The sequence below is a fragment of the Schistocerca piceifrons genome, chromosome 3, assembly GCF_021461385.2.
Source record: "Schistocerca piceifrons isolate TAMUIC-IGC-003096 chromosome 3, iqSchPice1.1, whole genome shotgun sequence".
Taxonomy (NCBI): Eukaryota; Metazoa; Arthropoda; class Insecta; order Orthoptera; family Acrididae; genus Schistocerca; species Schistocerca piceifrons.
The window spans coordinates 776,786,103-776,804,080 of NC_060140.1; the positions used below are offsets into that span (position 1 = coordinate 776,786,103).

The window sequence follows — 17,978 nt, forward strand, 5'->3', positions numbered from 1 at the left end:
AATAAAACAAACGAAATAATATTCAAAATATGAATTACAAGCTTTATGACATATGGGTCATGAATATGGACAGTTAAATCCCAATTAATGAAAGATTGATGACAACTGAGATGAAATTTTGGAGGCTGTCTGCAGGGATACAAGGCAGGAACAGGTGAGAAATGAATTCATTTAGAAGAAAATGGATGGCACAAGTTCGATTATTGGTCTTGTGGAAGAAACACTGCTCATGCGCTATGGATATACGAAAAGGGTGTCAGAGAAGAGTTTGTCACAACGTATCATGCAATGGGAACCACCAGGAAGGACAAAAAGAGGGAGACCACTACGAATGTAGATACGAGGAAACAGACATTAATTAGAAGAAGAAATATTGAAGAAAATTCGTGGAGAGATAGGTACAAATCTAGAATGAAAATTAAATTTGATTTGTGATATTGGGTTAGCAGAAAATGTAAATACATTCTAAATGTATTTGGGAATAGTCATAATAATAATAATAATAATAATAAATATTTATGAGTTAATAAATATTTTGACACAGAAACTAAACAATTTGATTCCTTTGTTGTTACAGACCTGGAATGAGGAGTGTGGTATAAGCATATTATTTCGCCTAAATCCTGCATCCCATGTCAGAGTTTGCAACTTGGAAATGATTCTACAGTGTGGTCAGTAATAGCCTGAAAAGCTTATAAGGGTGTTGCAGGGTAGGTTGTGCTGAGAAATAACTGTTAATCAAAAATTCGATTTGGTACTCCGATTCAGATTTAATTAGCATTCACGTCAGCCAGCGTACAGATTCAAGCATTTGTACACACTGAAATGTGTTAATTCACAGACGTTTGCGTGTTCATGAGCTACCACTTGTTCAACTACTCATTACTAGTTGAAATGTGCCTTTTTCGAAAGTAATAAATTCGAGCTCGGTGAGCAAAAGCTAAATCTGTTCGGTCTGAGGAAACCAAACGAAGAACACGTTCGGCTACACTGTCTCTGGCAGGCTGTTTGAATCTGCGGACGCAACGAGTTGACTAACTTCAACGCCAATTAAATCGGAAACGGTGCAAGTGTCGGATTTTTTTCTTAACGATTACTTCTCAGCACAACCTACCCTGCAGTACCTTTATAAGCTTTTCGGACTCTTTCTGACCACCCTGTATACTAAGGAATGTTGTCTACCCGCCTATTATTATGCAGGCGCTTGTTATACTTGAGGAACACAAAAGGCTTATTTGTTTAACTATTAATTATATGAGATCGTTAATTTGTGTTTCAAAGTATTGACCATCAAAATTAAAAAAAAAAAAAATCTCCGGTTTCACACAGCGTACATGAATCTCGCAACTACGTGTTCGCTTATCGCAATATCGACCCAAATATCTCTCAGGCTGCCTTCGGTGAAACAGTGAGAATAGCTGTGCGGTACTCGTCGCTCGGTGCCATTTTCAAAACAGGCAAATCAAAATGCAAAGTACTTCATGCTAGATTGTTGTACGGAGAGCCGGTGGCAGAACCGATTACGAAATTGTCGTTATGACGACGTGCTCACCATAAGACGTGAACCCGAAGAGAACAACGAAGTTAGATTTTTACATTAACTAGTGAGCAATGTGATGTGATCGATATTTCATGTTGTCCGTTTTTACTTACATGTTTACAGTTTCCGCTTGACGTCTGTAAAGAGGAGGCGTGGCTTAAAACACGCATTCACTTTGTGAAGTGGTTGTAAAGAGAAAAAAGTAGCGTAATAAAGGACGATGAGCGTCTCTAAAGGAATTTTTAAGAGTATTCGATGGAAACGTCATTTAATATGGGTATAACCATTACTGTATTTGGCTGAGTAATGTTTTGGTGCTGTTAGCAGAAGACATGGCGGGGAAACCAACACCAATGTTGTTAGTGACGGCGAATGTTGGATCTATTTTTGAAGATGTAAGTAGTTTTTTTGCATCATTTTTACATGTTTCTGATAATACAGCCACCACTTTATATAGTACACATCCATGACTACAATCCCGAAATTGGTTGTAGACGAGTAGTAGGTTTCCATTTGGTAGTACCTCTTGTATAAATAACACGCGATCGTAAACAGATTCCTCTACTTAGTTTGTTTTCTTTTCGATAATATTTCAGAGGTTACATTATGTAGTTAGTCCAATCTGGCTAGATTCGTGTAAGGCTTTGATACGTGACTTAGAGCAATTGCTTCAGATCCCAACACCCTTTGTTTCCAAGTGCAATATGCGTTAAAATTAATGTTCTCGAATTGAATGTTTCATGTTATAGCTTTATTTCTTGTTCGGTTTGTTAGATTGTAAAATGGAAAAATAATTAAAATCATTTTCACCCCCTGTCCTAGCATTTACTTTCCATTCTGCTAGGGCTAAGACTGTGGAAATTTTCAAATTCGTGCCTAACTATCCTGATTAAGTAGTTTTCCTACTTTCTCAAATTGAGCCAGTGTTCCAAAACTGCTGGTCACAAAATGTGAAATCCTTACTTTGCTTTCCTGCTAGGTGTTGCTTTCTTCTAATTTGAATTTCTGGTGCAGCAACAACCACTTTCTAACCTAAATAGCAACAAAATGTAGTTAATCTTTGTAGCACCTTGTTTACTGAGCTGCTGACATTTTTCCTTTGAGCAGAATCCTTCACATTTAATGAACTGAAGAAAGGCCAACACTTGAAGCTGTCCCCTATGTTTCAACTTTCACTTGGGTATCTTGGCGCAAGCACAATTCAAAAATCCAACAGTCGTAACTGGGCACATTTTTTATTTAAGCTGAAAGTTTGATATATACATACAAACTGACTGGGTAAAAGTTATGTATTGGACGCTCCCCAACCCTTCCATTTTTCAGTATGGTTTGAGTGTAATCGGTGGACTTGACTACCAGTCAATTTGTTACCACAACCAGATTTTTTGCTTTCACATTCATTGGCTTTGTTGACTTACTACCAAATTATCGCATTCCAGCCTAACTTAGATGTTGGTGTGCTACAGATCAGTCTGTCTCCTCGACCAAGATGTCAGGGTACGTTCAATACCACACTTTAATACAATGTTGAGTGATTGTGGGCGTAGTAGAAATGTGGGGAAATTTCACATTATGCTGTCCTAGTTAGTGGATATGATTGTCTCTTGTAGTTTTACATTTCCTTACTGTTAACTGATGATTGGATCGATTGTATAAATATATTGTGTGAATTATTGACTGTTGTAAAGTATGGATTTTTATGTGCAACTGCACAAATGAAACAATGGGAGATGGTGTAACCTAGTGCTGATGGTATAATTATTACTGTTCAATAGCATTGATCACCCACCTAGGTTAACAATCATACTAATCATCTGGTAAATGTGTCACCATCAGCTGTGTTGTAGGAACTCACTGCATTAGATAGTGCTGGGATGTGTAGAATTTAGTGAGGACATTGATGCATTTGTCTGTATAAAAAGAGACCTGTACAAATAGTACTTTACAGAAACCTACTCATTGACTTTGAAATAGTCATGGAAATATTAAATGCACTTGAAGTTTGTTAACATTCGTGTGGTACCAGTACCTGGAATTTATTTCGTAACTGTAGCAACTTTGAAAAATATGGCAATTCCTTGCAATTTATATGCAAGGGAAGATAGCTATGTCAGATTTAGCATGTTGACCTTGCTGGTGTAGAAGCAACTACTGAACATGAACTTTGGTGTGTCATAAATTGTCGTATGGCTGTGAAATTATATGCAGCACCAAAGCACAGTAAAATGCCTCGTTGGCTGTTGTACCAAACAGTGCTTATAATCCCTTAACATGTTGCTACCAGAATAATGATTTATCTCTGGCAAATTGTGTGCAAAATATGGCTGTTTACCTGAATATTATTTGCAGTAGTCACTGTGTCCCTGACAGGCTATGCCTATGTTTCCTATTATGTACAAAAATTTCCAGTTTGGAGGAATATACAAATCTCTAATTATGTAAATGTTAGTACCAGTATTCATTCACTGCTGACTATATGTCAATATTATTTTAGTGTACTGGAGAATATAACGGTATCTACCAGTTATAGCTTCCCTTGGACTTAACAAGGAGATTAGAAATTGAGAATTTGGCTAGATCATTATTTATCACCGAAATTGTTCTGTGTAGGCAAAAATAAAGTACACAGTCTGAGAAATCAAAAAAGGAATAAGGTAATGGAGAAGGGTGGAACATGTAAAAAGATGAATTGATTGTGAATGGAATGAGGAAGTTGGTTGCAGGATTCAAAGATAAAAGTAACTGACCTAAGTAAGATAGGTAGGTGACATACGAAAACATGCAGGAGCAACATGATTGCTTATAGTTGACAAACAAAAATCATATGGGTCTGAATGAGGTTTTTGTCATCCAGCAGTGGGTATCGCAGGATTTTGCTGATGATTTCAGTATGTTACTACTATGAACATTTACAGATTTTATGCACGGGGTTTTCTTTAGTTTGTTTTCCAATTCTTACAAAATGGTTCAAATGGCTCTGAGCACTATGGGACTTAACATCTGTGGCCATGTCCCCTAAAACTCAGAACTACTTAAACCTAACTAACCTAAGGACATCACACACACCCGTGCCCGAGGCAGGATTCGAACCTGCAACCGTAGCAGTCACGCGGTTCCAGACTGAAGCGCCTAGAACCGCATGGCCACACCGGCCGGCTCCAATTCTTACATTTATAAGCTTAGAATCAAGGGAGAATGAGTCTCTAGAGTTGTGAATCAGCCATGTGCTGCTCAACCATTGTAATTGCTATATTTGAACACTACACGAGTTTGTTGCGTTAATAAATAACAGTCCCCAGGATTTATCTACTTTGTTTTACTTTATAATCGCAATGTATGGGATACAAAAGAATCGGGTAGTGTTGATCCAAGCATAATTCATGATACAGTCAGTATCGATAATAGCAGTTGCTGTTGGAGGAGGCACAATTTATATGACTAAGAGTAGAATGACTGATCTCTGCAGGCAGGTTAAAATTGCTGTCTAACGAGAGGCATGCCCTTGTCACATGGGGTCACCAATCACATGCTCTGCACCCTATACCTCATCACATCATCTGTGTTGCTATCTACACTTCAGGATTGCTGATGATATTTCAATCTATCAGTACATCCACTTTCCAAATTGTTCCTTGGGTTCCTTCATAACTTCCTCAATGTACAGATTGAATAACATCGAGAATGGGCTACAACCCTCTCACACTCCTTTCTCAACCACTGCTTCCCTTTCATGTCCTTAGACTCCATGTAATTGCATTCTGGTTTCTGTAGGAGTTGTATATAATCTGGTTTTGGCTGAAGTTGTGGATAACCTTTTGCTCCATGTATTTAAACATAGGTTTGCCTTTCTTTAATGTTCTAAGATAACTCATTGAGTCAGAATTCCTTTGCATGTTCCTATATTTCTCTGGAGCTGAAACTGATCTTCTGCAAGCTCATTTTCGTCATTATTCTGCAAATAATTCATGTCAGTATTTTTAAAGTATGAGATATTAAGCTGTAACATTCACACCCATCAGCATCTGCCTCCTCTGGAATAGCAATTACTACATTCTTCTTGAAGCCTAAGTGCATTTCATCTGTCTGATATACCATGTATATAAGCTGAAATGTTTTTTTGTTATGGCTGACTCTCCCAAGGACATCAATAATTCTTGGGGGAGTGTCGTCTAAGTCTTATTTCGAGTTAAATCTTTCAGTGCCCTGTCATATTCTTCTGACAGTAGTGTTGTTAATTTTCCTTGTACAGCTCCTTTGTGTATTCCTTACACTTTTCAGTTTCTCTTCTTTGGTTAGTACTGGCTTGCCATTTCAGTTCCTGGTATTCATACAGCTGGTTTTCTTTCCTTCAAAAAAGGGAATCTTACTGGACAGGATGAGAAGGAAAGACTAATTGTTGGACTGCGCTGGATATGATTTGAAAACTGGAGAGCATAAGTTCTGTGCATCACTATCAAGACAGCTCTGTAACAAGACTTGCTGCTCCTGCCATACAGCTTTACCCAATCACATGATAAACACTGCAGCAGAAGCAGCACGACTAGTTCAGCTGTCTCCATCACATCAAGATACCTGAAATAGCCGAGATACTCTCTTTAATGGCAGCTATAGATGCCTTATGGGAGGCCCTTATAACTAATAATCCAAATATTTAGCCTTGCATTCTAATGTATTTTAATGTAGCGTGTTATTGAGATGAACATTTCCAATTTCCAATTTGGGGGTCTGAAATGCAAAGTGTTATGTTGTCAAGTGCCTTACGTAATCAGCAGAGCTCCTGATGCATCTTTCGTAATTCATTTTCTGTAAGCAAGCTGTGTTCTGACATCCAGCAGATTATCATTTCCTTTCCTCGACTTTGCAGATGAAGAAAGGAACCTGAGAGATTGAGGTGTGCTTTTGTGCTATAGCCAAGTTTCTCATAGCTTGAAATGCTATCAGAAAGTCTGGGTTAGTGAGGAATTTAATATGTATGTATATGACCTATTTGTTTCGCAGAATATAAAATTGCATCTAACACTGTATCAGATGAAGCTGTTCTTAAGAACGCAATGAGATAAAATATAAAATTGCACAGCATCAAAAAATTGTCCATACCCTTTGGACGGGACAGGTGGATAGATATCCCTCTGCCTAGGGTGCAAGCACGAAAGAAATGCTAAGTCAGAGTAAACAAGAAGACAACTTAGTTCAAGAATTAAAAGGGAAAGGAATGTGAATTATTACCCTGCCCCCCCCCCCCACAAAAAATGTTCCTGTATTGTGCCTACTAGGACAATGCCTTCCCTTCCCTTACATTTGTGAATGAACTATGTTGAAACAGTGTCATTTTGTTGACATATAAAGGAATGACTACCAGATGTCTGTCTTCAATGTTGTAGCAGTGTGTCTGCTACACAGCTGCTTTCTTCAGTGCTCACTCATGTTCAACAGTGTATTTCTTGCTGCTATTTCGCTATGTTATTGTCAAATCTCATCTGTCGCTCCCGCTCTCTCCCGTTGTCGCCCCCCGCTCTCTCCCGTTGTCGCCCCCCGCTCTCTCCCGTTGTCGCCCCCCGCTCTCTCCCGTTGTCGCCCCCGCTCTCTCCCGTTGTCGCCCCCCGCTCTCTCCGTTGTCGCCCCCCGCTCTCTCCCCGTTGTCGCCCCCCGCCTCTCTCCCGTTGTCGCCCCCCGCTCTCTCCCCGTTGTCGCCCCCCGCTCTCCCCCGCCTCTCTCCCCCCGCTCTCTCCCCGCTCTCCCCCGCTCTCTCCCCCCGCTCTCTCCCCCCGCTCTCTCCCCCCGCTCTCTCCCCCCGCTCTCTCCCCCCGCTCTCTCCCCCCCGCTCTTCCCCCCGCTCTCTCCCCCCGCTCTCTCCCCCCGCTCTCTCCCCCCGCTCTCTCCCCCCCGCTCTCTCCCCCCGCTCTCTCCCCCCGCTCTCTCCCCCCGCTCTCTCCCCCCGCTCTCTCCCCCCGCTCTCTCCCCCCCCGCTCTCTCCCCCCCGCTCTCTCCCCCCGCTCTCTCCCCCCGCTCTCTCCCCCCGCTCTCTCCCCCCCGCTCTCTCCCCCCGCTCTCTCCCCCGCTCTCTCCCCCCGCTCTCTCCCCCCGCTCTCTCCCCCCGCTCTCTCCCCCCGCTCTCTCCCCCCCGCTCTCTCCCCCCGCTCTCTCCCCCCGCTCTCCCCCCCGCTCTCCCCCCCCGCTCTCCCCCCCCGCTCTCCCCCCCCGCTCTCCCCCCCCCGCTCCCCCCCCGCTCTCTCCCCCCGCTCTCCCCCCCCCCCCGCTCTCCCCCCCCCGCTCTCCCCCCCCCCCCCCCGCCCTCTCCCCCCGCCCTCTCCCCCCGCCCTCTCCCCCCGCCCTCTCCCCCCCGCCCTCTCCCCCCGCCCTCTCCCCCCGCCCTCTCCCCCCCCGCCCTCTCCCCCCCGCCCCCTCTCCCCCCGCCCTCTCCCCCGCCCTCTCCCCCCGCCCTCTCCCCCCCCCCGCTCTCTCCCCCCGCTCTCCCGCCCCCCCGCTCTCCCCCCCCCCCCCCCGCTCTCCCCCCCCCACCCCCGCTCTCCCCCCCCCGCTCTCCCCCCCGCTCTCCCCCCCCGCTCTCTCCCCCCCGCTCTCTCCCCCCCGCTCTCTCCCCCCCGCTCTCTCCCCCCGCTCTCTCCCCCCCGCTCTCTCCCCCCCCGCTCTCCCCCCCCCACCCCCCGCTCTCCCCCCCCAACCCCCCGCTCTCCCCCCCCCACCCCCGCTCTCCCCCCCCACCCCCCGCTCTCCCCCCCACCCCCCGCTCTCTCCCCCGCTGTCTCGCCGACCCGCTATCTCCCCCGCTGTCGCGCCGCCCCGCCCCCCCGCTATCTCCCCCGCTGTCGCGCAGCCCGCCCCCCCGCTATGTCCCCCGCTGTCGCGCCGCCCCGCCCCCCCCCCCCCCGCTATCTCCCCCGCTGTCGCGCCCCCCCGCCCCCCCCCCGCTATCTCCCCCGCTGTCTCGCCGCCCCGCCCCCCCCCCCCCGCTATCTCCCCCGCTGTCTCGCCGCCCCCGCCCCCCCCCCCCGCTATCTCCCCCGCTGTCGCGCAGGCCCCGCCCCCCCCGCTATCTCCCCCGCTGTCGCGCAGCCCCGCCCCCCGCTATCTCCCCCGCTATCTGCCCCGCTCTCTCTCTCTCCCCCCCCCCCCGCTCTCTCTCTCTCTCTCTCTCTCTCTCTCTCTCTCTCTCTCTCTCTCTCTCTCTCTCTCCCCCCCCCCCCCCCGCTCTCTCTCTCTCTCTCTCTCTCTCTCTCTCTCTCTCTCTCTCCCCCCCCCCGCTCTCTCTCTCTCTCTCTCTCTCTCTCTCTCTCTCTCTCTCTCTCCCCCCCCCCCCCCCCGCTCTCTCTCTCTCTCTCTCTCTCTCTCTCTCTCTCTCTCTCTCTCTCTCTCTCTCTCTCCCTCCCCCCCCCCCCCCCCCGCTCTCTCTCTCTCTCTCTCTCTCTCTCTCTCTCTACACACACACACACACACACACACACACACACACACACACACACACCGCTGTCGACCCCCCTCTCTCTTGCCCCCCCTCTGTCGCCACCCCCTACCCCCCGTCGCCCCCTCTCCCCCTCCCCTGTCGACCGAGCGAGGTGGCGCAGTGGTTAGCACACTGGACTCGCATTCGGGAGGACGACGGTTCAATCCCGTCTCCGGCCATCCTGATTTAGGTTTTCCGTGATTTCCCTAAATCGCTTCAGGCAAATGCCGGGATGGTTCCTTTGAAAGGGCACGGCCGATTTCTGTCCCCATCCTTCCCTTACCCGAGCTTGCGCTCAGTCTCTAATGACCTCGTTGTCGATGGGACGTTAAACACTAATCTCCTCCTCCTCCTCCTCCCTCCCCCCCCATCGCCCATCTCTCCCCCCTCCCCCCATCGCCCCATCTCTCCCCTCCTTCCCCCTCTCTCTGCCTGCCTTTAGCTGAGTTGTCAGTTCCTCTAGCTGTCATGCTGTGGGCCTGGGTTTCATTCCCGGCCAGGCTCTAGCTTTTTTCACTCACGGACTTGGTATTTTGTTGTGTCATTATTGTGGTCGTCATGCAATCAGTCAATGTGGTGTCAACGGAAAAGACTTGTTCCTGGGTATCCAAACTACTGGCCATCAGTGACATATAATCATTTCATTTTATCAATGACTTTTCTCAAAGCAAGTAAATGCAAAGTAACATTATAATAAAAATAAAATTCCAGAAAGCGACATTTTGTCAATTTTTAATTGTAGTTCCTTTTTTATTCTACTTAATAACTGATGAGGCTCAGTAAAAGTCTGATTGACATTATACTTCTGCTGAAAGCAATTTAATCTGTAGTGATCAAGAAGATGTAGATTTGGATATACGTCCAATTTTTAGAAAGTTTATACAATTTGTAACATATTTACTACTACAGTACATTTAATTTATTGTGTGCAATATTTTTCTTCAGTGCAGTTCATTTAAGTAAAATTTTTGTGTAATACTTCATTTTTATTTAAGTTGCATAGAAAATGGCAAGATATTATGAACCTACATAGAAAAGAGGAAGATAGATAACAGGGTCAGGAGGGGAGCGAGAGGCACAAGGTGATGGACAGCTTTGGCAAATCTGTGAGGGCTGCAGCATCACCTTAGTGTAAAACTATCATTCAAAAAGCTGGTTGAGGGGACTGGACTAAATAATTATTACAATAAGAAGTGATTTGCAAACGCAAAAGGTCAAGTACAGGCTAAGTGCACTCAAACATACCCTTTATTCCATTCTCTCAGTTCTGCAGTAGATCTTCACTAAAGCAACCACTGGAATCATTTAGCTGTAGCAGAGAGCTGTGTGTTCGGACATTATTCAGTCAGTAGGGATATTTGGGTGTTTTATGCAGCTCTCTTGATATGGTCCCCACAAGGAGGTATTGAAATACCTTTCCAGCCATCCAGATAAAGTTACTAGCCTTAATTACTTAAGGCAAGTTCTGGAATTGTTTCTTTGAAAGGACATGGTTGTATTCCTTCCCTAATCTGGGCTTACACTCAGTCTCTGATGACCTTGTCATCATCCTTTCATTTTTACAGAAGCTTTTTTAGCACTGTGTGGAGGAATAATATGGTACAAATCATGAAAATAGTGGAAATGAAGTACAGTCACAAGTGAATAAGATGCATAATATTAAAAACCAATATGGAGTAAAAAAAAATGAAAAAATGAGAAAGAAAAGGTATTATTCAGAGCATAATCAGAAAATATTCAAACTACTGTGTAGCTTGTATCTTTCAGAATCAGTTAAGGAATTTGTAGGAGGTTCCGTAACAGGAATAAAAGTATAAGGTGAACAGATAACATTACTAAGGTGACATACGGGCATCTTCAGACTGAAAGGAAAGACAGGAGTATTACGGTTCAAAGCACAGTTAATCAAAAGGGCTTTAGAGTCATATCACAAGCTTAATTGCACAAGAATGATGTAAAAAAGTGACAGTACTTTTCCAGAGGAATCAGTGTAGTATTTTTTTAAGTTACTTGAGGAAATGTAAATCTGGCTGGGGATCTGATTGCTATGTCTCTGTAAATTCACTGCCTTGATCCTTTGAGTCCCAATAATATGAAATAAATATTTCAAAATTTCTCAAAAAATTAACCTTCATTGTCGTTGCAAGCCATGCATACAAAGCAGTTAACATTTGATAGATTTGTAGAGGTTGTTTCACTTTGGAACTATTGGGACATGCAGTCATCAACATTTAATCATTTCCTGTGGAAAGCAGATCAGAAACACTTCCATGGGAGAGTTGCAACTTACATAAACATTTGGTCCAACTTTGTCGGAGAAGTCATGCTCAGCTGCTAATTTGTATGATGTACATCGTCTTATTTGTGAGCTTATCATGACAGGGCCATCTGCTCTGTTAGCATCATCATCGTGAACTGCATTTTCAGTGAGTAGTTCAGGTCTTGGCAAAGGCATTGAAGTTCCTGATGTACCTGCCTGATGAGAACATTCACAGAAGTGCCTTCAGGGTCACTACCTGCCTCAGATGTCTCTGCATGCAGATCAGTCAGAATTTCTTCTTCTAAAAGAGGGGTCTTCAGATCGTTGGTGACATCTCAAAACTTCAATAAACACACAGTGCCTAAAACAAATTACAATCCTAAATAACAAGCAAAATGTGAGCATAAATTTACACCCAGTTACAAAATTAGCTGTAAAAGTTCATACAGCCCCAGTGGTTTCCTGTAGAAATTACTCATAAAAGCTGTGGTGCAAACTCAAATTTATGTTACTGCAACTTTAGATGTACTTTTGCTGTCAGTGATTTCCTCAATACATCTACATCTACGTGGATACTCTGCAAATCACATTTAAGTGCCTAGCAGAGGGTTCTTCGAACCGCCTTCACAATTCACTATTATTTCACTCCTGTATAGGGCGCGGAAAGAACGAACACCTATGTCTTTCTGTACGTGCTCCGATTTCCCTTATTTTATTATGGTGATTGTTTGTTCCTATGTAGGTCGGTGTCAACAAAATATTTTCGCATTCGGAGGAGAAAGTTGGTGATTGGAATTGCGTGAGAAGATTCCGTCGCAACGATAAATGCCTTTCTTTTAATGACGTTGAGCTCAAATCCTGTATTAGATGTCAGTGACACTCTCTCCCATATTTCGCGATAATACAAAACGTGCAGCCCTTCTTTGAACTTTTTCGATGTACTCCGTCAGTCTTATCTTGTAAGGATCCCACTCCGCGCAGCAGTATTCTAAAAGAGGAAGGACAAGTGTAGTGTAGGCAGTCTCCATAGAAGATTTGTTACATTTTCTAAGTGTTCTGCCAGTAAAAAGCAGTCTTTGGTTAGCCTTCCCCATGATATTTTCTGTGTTCCTTCCAATTTAAGTTCGTAATTGTAAATCCTATGTATTTAGTTGAATTTATGACCTTTATATTTGATTGATTTATCATGTAACCGAAGTTTAATGGATTCCTTTTAGCACTCATGTGGATGTCCTCACACTTATCATTATTGAGGGTCAACTGCCAGTTTTCACACCATTCAGATATCTTTTCTAAATTGTTTTGCCATTTGTTTTGATCTTCTGATGACTTTATTAGTTGATACATGACAGCCTCATCTGCAAACAACCTAAGACAGCTCCTCAGATTGTCTCCCAAATCGTTTATATAGATAAGGGATAGCAAAGGGCCTATAACACTACCTTGGGGAGCGCCAGAAATCACCTCTGTTTTACTCGATGACTTTCTGCCAATTACTACGAACTGTGACCTCTCTGACAGGAAGTCACAAATCCTGTCAAATAACTGAGACAATATTCAATAAGCACGCAATTTCAATATAAGCCGCTTGTGTGTTGTTGTTGTTGTTGTTGTTGTGGTCTTAAGTCGTGAGACTGGTTTGATGCAGCTCTCCATGTTACTCTATCCTGTGCAAGCTTCTTCATCTCCCAGTACTTACTGCAACCTACATCATTCTGAATCTGCTTAACGTATTCATCTCTTGGTCTCCCTCTACGATTTTTACCCTTGACGCTGCCCTCCAATGCTAAATTTGTGATCCCTTGATGCCTCAGAACATGCCCTACCAACCGGTCCCTTCTTCTTGTCAAGTTGTGCCACAAACTCCTCTTCTCCCCTATTCTCTTCAACACCTCCTCAACACCTCCTCATTAGTTACGTGATTTACCCATCTAATCTTCAGCATTCTTTTGCAGCACCACATTTCGAAAGCTTCTATTCTCTTCCTGTCCAAACTATTTGTCATCCATGTTTCACTTCCATACATGGCTACACTCCATACAAATACTTTCATAAATTACTTCCTGACACTTAAATCTATACTCAATGTTAACAAATTCCTCTTCTTCAGAAACACTTTCCTTGCCATTGCCGGTCTACATTTGATATCCTCTCTACTTCAACCATCATTAGTTATTTTGCTCCCCAAATAGCAAAACTCCTTTACCACTTTAAGTGTGTCATTTCCTTTCAACTGCTCTTCCAAGTCCTTTGCTGTCTCTGACAGAATTACAATGTCATCAGCGAACCTCAAAGTTTTTATTTCTTCTCCATGAATTTTAATACCTACTCTAGATTTTTCTTTTGTTTCCTTTACTGCTTGCTCAATATACAGATTGAATAACACCGGGGAGAGGCTACAACCCTGTCTCTCTCCCTTCCCAACCACTGCTTCCCTTTCATGCCCCTCGACTCTTATAACAGCCATCTGGTTACTGTACAAATTGTAAATAGCCTTTCGCTCCCTGTATTTTACCCCTGACACCTTTAGAATTTGAGAGAGAGTATTCCAGTCAACATTGTCAAAAGCTTTCTCTAAGTCCACAAATGCTGGAAATGTAGGTTTGCCTTTCCTTAATCTTTCTTCTAAGATAAGGCGTAAGGTTAGTATTGCCTCATGTGTTCCAGTATTTCTACAGAATCCAAACTGATCTTCCCCAAGGTCGACTTCTACCAGTTTTTCCATTTGTCTATAAAGAATTCGTGTTGGTATTTTGTAGCTGTCACTTATTAAACTGATAGTTCAGTAATTTTCACATCTGTCAACACCTGCTTTCTTTGGGATTGGAATTATTATATTCTTCTTGAAGTCTGAGGGTATTTCGCCTGTTTCATACATCTTGCTCACCAGATGGTAGAGTTTTGTCAGGGCTGGCTCCCCCTAGGCCGTCAGTAGTTCTAATGGAATGTTATCTACTCACGGTGCCTTGTTTCGACTCAGGTCTTTCGGTGCTCTGTCAAACTCTTCATGCAGTATCGTATCTCCCATTTCATCTTCATCTACATCCTCTTCCATTTCCATAATATTTTCCTCAAGTACATCACCCTTGTATAGACCCTCTATATACTCCTTCCACCTTTCTGGTTTCCCTTCTTTGCTTAGAACTGTGTTTCCATCTGAGCTCTTGATATTCATACAAGTGGTTCTCTTTTCTCCAAAGGTCTCTTTAATTTTCCTGTAGGCAGTATCTATCTTACCCCTAGTGAGATAAGCCTCTACATCCTTACATTTGTCCTCTAGCCATCCCTGCTTAGCAGTTTTGCACTCCCTGTTGATCTCATTTTTGAGACGTCTGTATTCCTTTTTGCCTGCTTCATTTACTGCATTTTTATATTTTCTCCTTTCATCAATTAAATTCAATATTTCTTCTGTTACCCAAGGATTTCTACTAGCCCTCGTCTTTTTACCTACTTGATTGTCTGCTGCCTTCACTACTTCATCCCTCGGAGCTACCCATTCTTCTTCTACTGTATTTCTTTCCCCCATTCCTGTCAATTGTCCCCTTATGCTCTCCCTGAAACTCTCTACAACCTCTGGTTTAGTCAGTTTATCAGGGTCTCATCTCCTTAAATTCCCACCTTTTTGCAGTTTCTTCAGTTGTAATCTACAGTTCATAACCAATAGGTTGTGGTCAGAGTCCACATCTGCCCCTGAATCTCTGTCTTACCATTATATAATCTATCTGATACCTTTTAGTATCTCCAGGGTTCTTCCATGTATACAACCTTCTTTCATGGTTCTTGAACCAAGTGTCAGCTATGATTAAGTTATGCTCTGTGCAAAATTCTACCAGGCGGCTTCCTCTTTCATTTCTTACCCCAAATCCACATTCACCTACTATGTTTCCTTCTCTCCCTTTTCCTACTCTCGAATTCCAGTCACCCATGACTATTAAATTTTTGTCTCCCTTCACTACCTGAATAACTTCTTTTATCTCATCATACATTTCATCAATTTCTTCATCATCTGCAGAGCTAGTTGGCATATAGACTTGGTACAGTGTCAAAAGTCTTCTGGAAATACAGAAATATGGAATCGATCTGAAATCCCTTGTCAGTAGCACTCAACACTTCATGCGAATAAAGAGCTAGTTGTGTTCCACAAGAATGACATTTCCTTAACCCATGTTGACTGTGTGTCAATAGACCGTTTTCCTCGAGGTAATTCGTAATGTTTGAACACAATATATGTTCCAGAATCCTGCTGCATATCAGCATTAATGATATAGGCCTGTAATTAATTGGATTATTCCTACTACCTTTCTCAATTATTGGTGTGATCTGTGCAACTTTCCAGTCTTTGGGTACAGATCTTTTGTTGAGGTAACGGTTGTATATGATTGTCAAGTATGGAGCTAATGCATCAGCATACTTTGAACAGAACCTAATTGGCATACAGTCTAGACAAGAAAAATATTTACTTCATCTTCTTTTGTGAAGGCATTTCGGAAGGCTATGTTTAGTAACTCTTCTTTGGCAGCACTGTCTTCGATAGTATTTCCATTGCTGTCGTGCAGAGAAGGCATTGATTACTTCTTGCTGCTAACATACTTCATATATGACCAGAATCTCTTTGGATTTTCTGACAGGTTTCAAGACAGTTTCGTGGAAACTGTTATAGGTATCTCGCATTGAAGTGCACTCTAAACTTCTAGCTTCTGTAAAAGATTGCCAATCTTCGGGATTTTGCGTCTGTTTAAATTTGGCTTGTTTGTTTTGTTGTTTCTGCAACAGTGTTCTAACCCGTTTTTTTGTACCAAGGAGGATCAGCTCCATCGTTTGTTAATTTATTTGGTATAAATCCCTCAATTATCGCCGATACTATTTCTCTGATTTCAAGCCACATCTGGTCTACACTTAAATCATTAATTTGGAGGGAGTGAATATTGTCTCTCAGGAAGGCATGAAGTGAATTTTTATCTGCCTTTTTTTGATGACTATGCAAAACCGTATGTCATGTAAACTGTGTGATAAAAATTTGTGGACACAAATCTTGTACAGTTACATAGCAGCAACACAGTCAAGCAGCAAACACTCCATGCTGACTGTTATTTTGAGCACTTTGACTGCAGCAGTGCTCTACATTCATACAGTGTTCCACTTGGAGTCTGTCTTGCACTAGTATCAGTGGTTTCACTTAAAGGTGCTGGTACTTAAACAGGGCAAAGAAGCCCTCATGGACATCAAAATGAAACAAGGAGCAAGGAGGAGAGAGACAAAAAGATGACTTCCAAGATGAAGTTTATGGTGGTCCCCATGCCACGAGACCCCCATACGTTCCACCTCAGTACCTGAGGCAGATCTCCCTGTGGCACTGGACCCCCCACATGACCTTATTCAGAATGGATATGTATTGATGTCGGATCCTCACAACGAGTGGCAGGAGGCGACACTGTGGCATGACGTGCATCCTTGGTCACCAAACGCCACCACAGGATACTGATAACGTTATCCACCATTGGAACTGTAGTAGTTTTTTCCACCACCTGGCTGAGCTATGATGTCTCTTATGCATTCCTCATACTTTCTGCTTTGCACTCGAGAAAACTTGATTCCCAGCATTTTGAACACCTACCCTCTCCTGCTGTTATTTTAAAAATTGAGCTGACTATGACAGAGTGTTTAATGGAGTTTATTTGTATTTTCTGGACTCTGGCTATGGCAAACAGGTGCCACTCAGTATTATATTGGAGGCAGACGTGCCAAGTCTCCCGATTTAAGCAGGAGACTCTCGATTTTCCCTTCTTCCTCCTGATCTCCCGACCGTGAAGACCAATCTCCCGATTTTGTGAGCAATTTCAACACTTTCCTTACTATTTGAAAATCCTGCACCTTTGAGATGTTGATGGATGACAAGGTACGGCTGCTACTTGTGTATGTTAACTTGGAAGATTTGTGTGGTGGCTGTCGGGAGCGGCAGTAGGCGTAGCTCGCGCTTTGTATCTACAAGGAAGTAAGTTCCTTATCGTTGGCAGTGTTCGGAGACAAATGAATATCTTTCAACTAGTGCCAATTTCCTCTCCTTCTGATAGCACCAGCGCAATCGTAATGTTGTGGACAAGGAGTAATCGATAGTCATTGCAAGCGAAGTGATTAGCGTTGTTCTGTCTACAAGGCAGTGTTGCCAAGTTGGGGGATTAAGCTGTCTAGGGGGAAGTTAGAGTGATAAATGTTTCAGGGGGAAAAATATTTAGGGTTACTACCCTCCCCTCCCCGCCTCTCCGCTCGACAATTTCATTCTTGACCCCCCCCCCTCCTGCCCTGCTCCCTTATCCGATGATGTGATAAATTATTTAGGGGAATTTGAATGGCAATATAGAGGAAACACATCACTGCTACAAGACCATTGTCGAGAACGTAGGACCATTGTACTCTCAATTCTGCTGCGCGATTTGTGTACTCTGTAGTAGTTGTTGGCTGCGTATTTTGGAGGAGTTGATTATATTTCATGCAGAATGATGAAGAAATAAGATGCAGTGTTCAGAAACATGTATAAGGAAGAGTTTCCGTGTTTAAGTGAATCGAGGAAGGGACAAAATTGGCTGATGGGGTTCTTCAATATGATAAACTTCCAAAGGTGATGCTGTCTATTTAGTCAATTCCACAGAGATGCAGAATGTGAGCGAATTTTTAGTACAGTCACAAAGACCAAAACTCAGTTCAGATCCATGCTTTCA

General features: G+C 43.6%; 1 protein-coding gene across 6 annotated transcripts in view; it reads left to right on the forward strand.

Annotated features, from left to right (window-relative positions):
* The first annotated feature begins 1,336 nt into the window (after window positions 1-1,336).
* The window catches only part of LOC124787685 (inositol polyphosphate-5-phosphatase A), a 330,769-nt gene continuing 314,127 nt past the window's right edge, over window positions 1,337-17,978 (forward strand). For 2 of the 6 annotated variants that reach the window (XM_047254512.1, XM_047254513.1), the window contains exon 1: window positions 1,337-1,935. In XM_047254512.1, the coding sequence (XP_047110468.1) occupies window positions 1,873-1,935 (63 nt within the window). In that variant the 5' untranslated portion in view covers window positions 1,337-1,872. The remainder of the gene's footprint in view (window positions 1,936-17,978) is intronic. The other 4 variants (XM_047254508.1, XM_047254509.1, XM_047254507.1 and 1 more) reach the window with 4 other exon arrangements.